At 47.4% G+C, this 10,752-nt stretch overlaps 1 protein-coding gene across 6 annotated transcripts in view; it reads left to right on the plus strand.

Moving 5' to 3' along the window:
• The window catches only part of CKAP5 (cytoskeleton associated protein 5), a 300,340-nt gene extending 292,554 nt beyond the window's left edge, over positions 1 to 7,786 (plus strand). For 4 of the 6 annotated variants that reach the window (XM_029583096.1, XM_029583097.1, XM_029583098.1 and 1 more), the window contains one exon: positions 7,092 to 7,334. In XM_029583096.1, coding sequence (XP_029438956.1) covers positions 7,092 to 7,334 — 243 coding nt within the window. Of the gene's footprint in view, positions 1 to 7,091 lie in introns of all 6 variants that reach the window. The other 2 variants (XM_029583093.1, XM_029583094.1) reach the window with 1 other exon arrangement.
• Positions 7,787 to 10,752: the final 2,966 nt, after the last annotated feature.

Below are 10,752 nucleotides of genomic sequence, written 5' to 3' on the forward strand. Positions count from 1 at the left end.
AATACAACTCTTCAACATAAATTTTATGTGGGAGATGTGTCCAGATCAGACTGAACTGTATCTGGTCACAAGATATTTTATGGTCAGAATTCTCTAGCTGGCGATTACATTTTATTCACATTTATATCCTACCATTTCCACAAGGCCATAAGACATAGTAATTACTAAAATAGTAATTAGTAAAAAAAAAAAAAAAAAAGCTTTAGAAAAAGCCAAGTTTTACAAAGTTTACAGAAATCAGTATAGTTCACTTTGATGTTTGTCTTGATTTTGACCAGAAGTCTCTGCAGCATATTTTCTCTTTAATCTTGTCCCGTTTTTTGATTCCTTCTGTTTTCTTTGTCATTCCTCTATACTCTTATATCCATTCCTCATCAACTTTCTCATATCTTACCAGGCCTCCTTCCTTCTCCAATCTAAACTTCTCTTTCTCTTCTACCACCTCCCCCCTCAAATCCTGAGTTGTCACCTTCATTACTTATCCTTTCTCTATCCTCCATACCAGCTTAGGCCTGGTATCTACTTTCTTCTTGATCTTCCATATAATCTGACCTGTTTTGTCATACCCTCCCTCTGATTCTCCCCGACATCCAGGCTATCAACAGAATTAGTGCTTAACAACTGAAGACGCATTTGTCTGAGTTGTCCTTCGTTTCTGCTAGCCTGTGTGGCTTTATAATGTATGGTATATGTAAAGAGAAATTAGAATTATGCTGGTTTTGTTTATTTGTACTATTTTATTTTGTTTCTATTTTAAGAATTTTTTGGAAGCTGCTTAGAAAATTGGATAATGTGACCTACGCATTTTAAAAATAAATGTTAAGTTCCTCTGTCATTCAGAGGCAGTCTTGCAGTGTTAGCTGTGCAGAGCCTTATAGATGTTGCAGCTCATACTATAAGACTGACCCCACACAGCCAAGAAAGCTGACAGTTTTAAGTACTTTAAGTGGGGATGGAAGCTACAAGTCATTCTAGGAATTGTCGAGAGGACAGAGCAAAATGAGGGGTGATAGGGAAGAGGACTGATGCCCCTGTTCTGCCTGCTCTAGGGCCTACCCCCAGAAAATTTGATGGGCTGTGTTCAACCTCAGCCATTCAGTATCTCTGTCTCCTGGCAGATGTGGATTGTGTATTCCCTATCAGGAACACAGTATTCTTTAGAAGAGGAAATTTTACCTTTAAATTGGAGAAATATTGAGCCCAGCTCTTGTGGTGATACCTAACAGTCCCTCCCCCAGTTGAGAATTTCTGAGGCGATTTCCGAGATCCCTCAGAGGTTCCCGGCATGGACTTTGCTGCTGAAGAGGCTGAAAGGCAACTGGTGCAGGAAGCAGAGAGTGGCAGTGACGGCTTATGCCCTCTTCCCCCCACAATCAGAGACAATTCTGTACTCAGCCGATACGCGCTGAGCCCAGGTAAGTAAAAACTCGTCCGATTCAAACACGTGGAAGGGCTCCGGTAAGTCTTTCCTTCGGTCTCTTGCTTGGCGCGCCGTACTGATGATGTTCCCGATCCCATTGGGGCAAGGGGAAGGGGGTTTCTGAGTGGGTTGAGGGGCCCTCCGATGGGATAGGCCCTGCTTCAGGCTCTGTGAGGTACTCCACGGGGCAGGTCACAGCGATGCCACGTTGCGCGTGGTTTTGTGAGGCGCCATTTTCCCCCATAGACAGTTGGTATGTGCGGGCCGGCCCTACTGCACGCATAGGTATGCGCTCACCTGTGTGCATACCTACACGTGTAAGTACATGCCTACATTCATGCACAACCGGATGCTTATACTTACATGCCTCGGGGCGGATTTGTGCACGCTCTAATTCCAGTGTTAGCCAGCTGAACGCACAAGCTGCACTGAACTATGGCTCCGGCAGCAAAGAAGTAGAAGCGACACTTTGTGCTGCCTGCCATATTGTGGCTGCACGATCTGATCTAGAATCCTTCCTGTGTCAGCACTGTAAGGAGGCTCAGGGAGGGCTGGACTCTCAAAACTTCGCCAAGCCCAGCACCTCCCAGTCAGCCATGACCTTATCCGGTGGTATCCTAGATTTGAACAATTCCGGGACTGAATCCTCCTCGGGAGAGGGCAGTTCAGCAGCGCCTACCCCAGTTCCTCCTGGCCTAGGCATGGACCCGGTGACCTCTTGGGTGGAATTCTTTCAGAACCTTCAAGCCTTTGTTCAGCTATTGCCCCTGCCCGGACTGAGACCCAGCTGAGAAGGCCTTGACCTCCCGGCCCTACTGGCATGCCTCTGGACATTCCTCCCTGACAGAGAATCCAGACACCACGGACAACGAAAGGGGATGCAGGTACATTGGAGGACAGGGAAATCCCTCCAGACTTGGAACCATGTTACGGTTTTTCCAGAGAGATGAATTACCAACACTGGTTTCCCAAACCTTGAAAACTGGGAGTTCCCAGCATGGACCCTATGTCAGAGCCAAAGAACCACCCCCATCCTGGTGTCTCTATGGAAAGCTGCTTTCTATTTCCTGATGCTGAAAGCCATCCAAGAGTTAAATTACCTGGAATGGGACACCCCGAAAGCCAGCTTTAAACGAGGCTGGGCATTGGAGGCCCTGTACCCTCTGGTTCCAGAGGCCAAAGAACACCTGCGTTTCCCGAAAGTGGACACCCTGGTCTGTGCCTATTTGAAGTGAACTATCCCAGTAGAGGAAGGAGCGGCCTTGAAAGTGCATGATAGGCGGCTGGAGTCCATCCTTCAGCTTTTGACGCAACAGTGATGCTGCAGATGGCTTCCTGTTGTACCTGCTGGCTCGTTCCTGTCTGCTTCTCTTGAGAGAGACAGATACCTCAGGGGCACATTCCAGAGGGGCGATGGAGCCCGCCACACCATTCCAAGCGGATGCAAGATCTGACCTAGTGCGTACCCCGGTCAAAGGGGTAGCCTCAGTGGTGGTGGCTAGAAGGCACCTCTGGCTGCGAAATTGGTCAGCGGATGCAACCTCTTAAGGCAAACCTCACAAAGATGCCCTTTAAGTGATCCCTCCTATTCGGAAGCGAATTGGAAAAGTTGGCCAGTAAATGGGGTGAAACTCCAGTGCCCTGGCTACCAGAAGATAAGAGGTCGCAGCACCCCTCACCTATGAGGGGTCAGACCAGGGGCTCCCAGTTTTTGGCCCTACAGAAACTTCAGGAAGGTCTCGGTCCTTTCAGAGCCGTCAACCAAAAAAAACTGGTTCGGGCTCAGGTTCAACCTGAATGTCCCAAGGAAGTTTGGCCGACCCATCCACGGGACGAGCAGATAGAGACATAGTCTGCCCCCTATCAGCAGTGGGTCGAGATCACATCAAGCAAATGGGTACTGAATATCATATGAGAAGGATACGCTCTGGAATTTCGCAGTATCCCTCGACACATTCATGTCTCCTTGCCGCTCCCAGCACAAGAAACTGGCAGTGGAATCTACATTGATAAAGGCTCCTGAGTTTGAGGGCTATAACTAGGGTACCTACACCCCAAGAAAATACAGGGCTCTATTTCATCATACCCAAGAAGGATTCCTTTCGTCCCATTCTGGACCTCAAGAGCGTCAGTTATCCTATGTGGATAATTCACTTCTGCATGGAAGCTCTTCGCTCAGAATGGCTGTACAACCGGGAGAGTTCTTAACCTCCCTGGACCTGTCAGAGGCCTACCTTCATAGTCCAATCCGCCAGGATCATCTGTGTGTTCCACGCTGTGAGTACTGGGCCACCATTACCAATTCCAGGCATTGCCCTTTGGCCTGGCAACCGCCCCCAGAACATTCTCCAAAATTGTGGTGGCAGAGGCTCTGAGGAAAGAAGGGATCCTGGTGCACCCTTACCTAGCCTGGCTGATTTGGGCAAGTTGTTGGAAGAGAGCCTCCAGTTAACCAGCAGGGTCACATCCCTGCTTCAGGAACTTGGACAAGTTGTGAACAATGGACAAGAGCAGCCTCAAGCCCTCCCAGTCCTTAAGAGTGCCTGAGAGTCCAGTTCAACATCAGTCAGGACAGTGTCTTCCTCCCCCTTCTCGAGGATAAGGAAGCTGATGGGCCAAGTGCGCCTGTTGACGAATACAATGTGCCCCACGATGTGGAGTTATCTTCAGGTCCTCAGCCTGACGGTGTCAACCCTAGAGCTAGTACAGGGGGCGAGGGCACACATGCGGCCACTCCAACATTCCCTGCTGTCACGTTGGAACCCACTATCTCAAGACTACTCAATTCGCCTCCCTCTACCAATGGAAGTATGTCCTCGGCTCCAGTGGCGGCTACAGGAAGTTCACCTAAACAAGGGGGTAAGCCTGTCCCCACCAAACAGGCTAGTCCTCATGACGGATGAGAACCTTTGAGGGTGGGGAGCTCACTGTCAGGAATTGACAACCCAGGGGCGATGGACCAAGGAAAGAGGTGTGCTGGGACATAAAACACCTGGAAGTACGAATGTCAGATTAGCGTGCCTACAATTTAGCCAGAGACTCCTGGGCCGGGCAGTTAGCATGATGTCTGACAATGTAACTAGCCTACATCAACCGCCAGGGAGGAACCAAAAGCCATCAAGTGGCTCTGGAAATGGACCCCCTTACGGAATGGGCGGAAAATCTACAAGGGATCTCTGTCTCCCACATTGCGGGAAAAGATGTCAGAGCAGACTTTCTCAGCAGGGACAGTCTGGATCTAGGAGAATGGGCGTTGTCAACCAGAGCCTTCCAGCTCCTGGTAAATTTCTGGGACCGCCCATTCATTGACCTACTGGCCACAGTCACAGAAGAGATCAGTGCTACCAAGGGATCAACACCCTGGTCCAAAACTGGCCAGAGGACTTACTGTATGCCTTCTCTCCGTGGCCTCTGCTGGGCAAGATCATTCACAAGATGGAGTGCCACAGAGGATTAGTTTTCCTGATGGCCCCGGATTGGCCCAGATGACCGTGATATGCAAACATGCCGAAGCTTTTGGTGAAGAACCCCCTATACCCCCCTCTGCGCAAGGACTTTCTCCAATAAGGTCCGATCCTTCACAAGGACAGAACTTTGTTTTCTTACGGTCTGGCCCTTGAGAGGGCTCGCCTGACAAAGCGTGGATATTCGGCAGCAGTAATTGCCATCTTGCTCTGCACATGGAAGTTCTTGACGCGGATCTGGAGAATATTTGAGACCTGGTGCAAGGAACTTGGGCTTTCTCCTCGGTTGATCAAGATCCCCCCCATGATTCTGGAATTCTTACAGGACAGTCTGAACAAAGGACTGTCCCTTAATTCCTTGAAGGTCCAGATGGTGGCGCTCTCCTGTTTCAGATGCAAGGTGAATGGAGCCCACCTGTCGACACATCTGGACTTGGCCTGTTTCCTAAAAAGTGTTAAACACCTCCGACCACCCTTAAAGTAGATGGTCCCCCTATGGAGCTTCAATCTAGTATTGGACTTCGTAGCATGGCCTTCCTTTCAGCCGCTGTGCACTCTGTCTACACCTGTTAGTGCTGAAGACTGTATTGTTGGTGGCGATATGCTTGGCTTGTCTCATCTCTGAACTACAGGCACTGTCATGTCGGGAGCTGTTCCTCTGGTTGACTCCGGGAACGTTGCAGCTTCACACTGTCCCCTCTTTCTTGCCAAAGGTAGTCTCTGAGTTTCACCTAAACCAGTCCATTTCCTTACCGTCCCTAGATAAACAAAAGGACTCGAAAGACTACCGCCTCCTACACCACGTAAACGTCAGTAGGCTGTTAGTATGGTATGTAAAACATACAGAACCAGTGTGCAGGATGGACAGTTTGTTCTTCATGGTGGAAGGAAAGAAAGCAAAGCAGCTTCACGAGCTACCATAGCTCGACAGATCAAGGAAGTTACCCCGGGAGCTTATGCAGAGGCAGGGAAGCCTTTACCCCTCAGGTTAAAGCTCATTCCACTAGGGCCCATGCAGTATCCTGGGCGGAAACTAAGCTACTGTCTCCCTTCGACATCTGCCAAGCAGCGATGTGGTCTTCCTTGCACACCTTCTCCAGGTTCTATTACCTGGACGTCCAAGCCTGAGAAGACACAGCCTTTGCAAGGGCGGTGCTAACCAGCCCATGGGCAGCCTCCCGCCCCATTTGGGAGTAGCTTTTTATACATCCCATTGATCTTGAGTCCATCTGGCTACATGCTAGGAAAGTGAGACATTACTTACCTGATTTCATTTTCCTTAGTGTAGTCAGATGGACTCATCATTATGCCCACGGCTGCCCATGAACAGTACCAAGGAATCGCATGAATCTCGATCCCAAAGAAGTTACGGGTAAGCTATCACCCTTATCCCTAGATCTGGGCATCTATAGTATTGCTGGAATTCCATACTTATGTTTGAGTACAGTTAGGTCACCAGTTTTAATCAAGTTCTTAAGTTATTAAATTATATTCAAGTTTTTCAATAGTATGTCCACAATGGCTTTTAAAGAGAATACTGAATGGCTGAGGTCACTGCAGGGAGAAACATCTACAACTACGTCAGCTTTGAATCCTGACCCTGTCTCCATCTGCTAGCAGGGTAGCACATAACCCATTGGTCCTGAGTCCATTTGTCTACAGTAAGGAAAATGAAATTATCAGGTAAGGAATTTCTCCATTACTTGGTTCCCTTATTAGTCCTTCAGACAGGCTGATGAGAACTTGCTCTGAATCTGCTAGAACTTTGCAATTTTGGCTGGGACTGCAAAAGATCCAAATTTCTGCTTAGACTCTGTCCCAGCTCTTTGTATCCTTGTGAAGACCTCCGGAGGCACTAAGTACAGTAAGACAGTTTCCTAGATAGCATTAACTGTAAGAATCCTTGTTTTACCTGCCTTGTTTACAAATTAAATCTTTTCTCTTCAGTGTTCAGTAAGCCATGATGTCCCATTGATCTGGAAAAGGAAAAGAGCAATAGATAGTCCATGAAAGTGCTAGCTGTGATACTTGAGCTGTTTTTGCATCATTAGTCTGTTCTTCGTAAGGGCTGCTAGTTACTCTCTTCTAATCTCTAACACATTCCCTAAGCATTTAGAATCCAGCTTTTCTGAAAGCAATCTCCTTTTATAAGAATTTTTCAAAAGTTCCTCAGTTTTCTGAGATTTTGTATATTTTTGCTTCTGCAGGATGAAAGGCCTTCTCTGACCTCCCTGCTCTCCAAACCAACTGCCCCAACAGTGGCTTCCTCCACAGACATGCTGCATAGCAAACTGTCTCAGCTTCGGGAGTCCCGGGAGCAGAGCTTGGAGCTAGACTCCAATCAGATGCATGTGTCTGGCCTCAGCACCACTTCATCCACATCCTCCACAGCAGCAAACATAGATGACTTGAAAAAGAGACTTGAGAGAATAAAGAGCAGTCGCAAGTGATGCACTTAGCTCCTGGACGCTGTGGCTGCCATGCTGTCTGGTTTTTTTATGCAGCTGGAAACCTTCATGCTTCTTTGGCCTTGTTGAGGCCTAGTGTGTACAAACTGGTTTTATGTATAATAGTGGATTAGAAGGGGGGAAGATGACTGTGCCAGGAATATTTGTACATACTTTCTGCTTTCTTTTTGTGTCTGTATGCACTCTGTTAGTGTAATAGTGTACATACTATGCTCCTCCTCTTTATACTTTCTCCACCTTTCTTTTTCTGGTTTTGGTTTTAAACTTGCCAATTTCTTGGCCTTTATCTGTTAGATCTTCAACCATTTAGATTGCTTTTAATTTAATTTTTGTGAAGTCCTCTTGTAGCCCTAAAATAGGTGATCCTTTATGGGATCCTGAGGCATGGCATGAAATAATTTGTCTTTTTGTAAATAAAGTTTGCATTAACTAGAGCTTATGTCATGTTGATAGGTGCCCAAGAATGCAATACTGCCCAACAGGGAAACCTCACCTCATACTATTGTTCAGGGTTATTGAGTGTTAGCTTTCTGTTCTTTTTTGATTGTAGCAAAATTTGCTCCAAAGAGTAATAGAATTTCTCCTCTCAAAGCAGCAATACTGTATGACTGCAGCTGACCTCCTTGGTTTGTCATGCCATTTCATGTCTGTTTGTAGCAGATTTTATGGAGCTAGACTTCCTTTTGACCTATTTTTCCCATAATATCTTGAGTACCTGTAGGGTTCTTAGTCATCATAAGAGCTCCTGCATTATAACAGGAGTTTTGAACAGTCAGCACTACTGAAATGAGAAGTTTGCTCTTGAGAATGTGACTGTACTAGAATGATACCAGTCTGCTGCTGAAAGTTAATTCTTTGCCTCTGCTTTGGATGTGAAGGAAAAGTGGAGATCCTGTATGGCACTGGAATTAGCTTGTTTCTCACAGGACAAGCAGGATGGTAGTCCTCACATATGGGTGACATCACAGGATGGAGCCCAATCACTGAACACTTTTGTCAGTTTCTAGAACTTTGACTGGCACCTACTGGGCATGCCCAGCATGGCACTAAACCTGCAGCCAGCAGGGGTCCCCCTTCAGTCTTCTTTTTTCCACTCAGCAGTAGCCTTGCAGGTTAAGGAGCTCTCAGATTCCTGACAGGAGTTTTCTTCATGGAATTACTGCAAACTTTCATACCCCACAGGGGTCCCCCTCTCGTATATTTGCTTCTTTGGTACTCCGGTAAGTTTTTTACCCGATTCCTGTCTAGTTTGGCCTTCTTGGCCTATTGGCCATAGACCGCACCACGGCTCAATTTTTCAAAGGCCATGGCGTCTGGGTTCCATCGGTGCCTTGACTGTGCTCGCACCATGTGCATAACAGATCCCCATAAAGTCTGTGTAATGTGCCTCTGGTGTGAGCATGATGTCCTGACTTGCACCAAATGTGCCTTAATGACACCAAAAGGTCGCAAAGCCAGAATGGAGAAAATGGAACTTCTCTTCTGTTCTCAAACTCAGACGCTGTCTATAGCTTTGTTGTCTGAACCGGCACCGTTCACTTCGCGCCAGCATCAGGCACCGGCTGGTGATCGTCCGGCATAGACGACCTCCCGGCCATCGACTACCTCTACTCCCCCTCAGGACCAAGGGGATCATAGAGAGAAGCATCGGCATTGACACCGAAAGCCTCGGATCATCGATGAAGGAAAATCATCGACCTCGCCGTCATCCGAGCTGCCATCGAAGAAACCTCGTCCAGAAAAGGCATCGACCCTTTCTGAGACCAGGTCACCAAGGCAACCCTCACCCAGACGGGTATTGGGAGCCGTGACTCCGCCATTAATGGTGGTCCCTCTGGCTACGCCTCTGCCTCCTTCTTCCCTTCCGGAGCTGGGGCTGGTTGCTCCAGGTCTCCGTGAAGAGCTGGACAGGATGGTTCAGGAGGCCATCGACAAGGCGATGCAAAGGTTCCAGGTACCTCCGATGCCGACCCCGGCACAGATTGCGGAACAGATCACCGATCCCATTCCAACAGCGCTAGCACCGCTGCTCTCGAATGGAAGCGCTTATAGCCGCTTTTCCACCGATGGACCCCGGGTCACCGATGGCTCCGGTGCCTTCCCCACTTGCTCTGTCATCGGGAGGAGAAACACCATTCCGTCTTCCTCCCTCAGGAGTCCTGCCAATGCGGCCATCGGCAACGCTGATCCATCATAAAACATAAGAAATTGCCATGCTGGGTCAGACCAAGGGTCCATCAAGCCCAGCATCCTGTTTCCAACAGAGGCCAAAACCAGGCCACAAGAACCTGGCAATTACCCAAACACTAAGATCCCATGCTACTGATACAATTAATAGCAGTGGCTATTCCCTAAGTAAAATTGATTAATAGCCATTAATGGACTTCTCCAAGAACTTATCCAAACCTTTTTTGAACCCAGCTACACTAACTGCACTGACCACATCCTCTGGCAACAAATTCCAGAGCTTTATTGTGCATTGAGTGAAAAAGTATTTTCTCCGATTAGTCTTAAATGTGCTACTTGATAACTTCATGGAATGCCCCCTAGTCCTTCTATTATTCGAAAGTGAAAATAACCGAGTCACATCTACTCGTTCAAGACCTCTCGTGATCTTAAAGACCTCTATCATATCCCCCCTCAGCCGTCTCTTCGCCAAGCTGAACAGCCCTAATCTCTTCAGCCTTTCCTCATAGGGAAGCTGTTCCATCCCCTTTATCATTTTGGTTGCCCTTCTCTGTACCTTCTCCATCGCAACTATATCTTTTTTGAGATGCGGCGACCAGAATTGTACACAGTATTCAAGGTGTGGTCTCACCATGGAGCGTTATAGAGGCATTATGACATTTTCCGTTTTATTTACCATTCCCTTTCTAATAATTCCCAACATTGTTTGCTTTTTTGACTGCCGCAGCACACTGAACCGGTGATTTCAATGTGTTATCCACTATGATGCCTAGATCTTTCTTGGGTAGTAGCACCTAATAAGGAACCTAACATTGTGTAACTATAGCATGGGTTATTTTTCCCTATATGCATCACCTTGCACTTATCCACATTAAATTTCATCTGCCATTTGGATGCCCCATTTTCCAGCCTCACAAGGTCTTCCTGCAATTTATCACAATCTGCTTGTGATTTAACTACTCTGAACAATTTTGTATCATCTGCAAATTTGATTATCTCACTTGTCGTATTTCTTTCCAGATCATTTATAAATATATTGAAAATATATTGATGCCTGTATCGGTGCCCTCTATACCTTCATCGGTGCCTTCAGAGCCTAGATCGAGACCTTCTGGAATAGCTTCGTCCCGTCCTCAGGTTCCTCGAGGGACAGGTGCTGATCCCTATGACACTTGACCGACTATTTGTCTCCAGACACAGATAATTTACCATC

Source organism: Rhinatrema bivittatum, chromosome 17, assembly GCF_901001135.1.
Source record: "Rhinatrema bivittatum chromosome 17, aRhiBiv1.1, whole genome shotgun sequence".
NCBI classification, from domain to species: Eukaryota; Metazoa; Chordata; class Amphibia; order Gymnophiona; family Rhinatrematidae; genus Rhinatrema; species Rhinatrema bivittatum.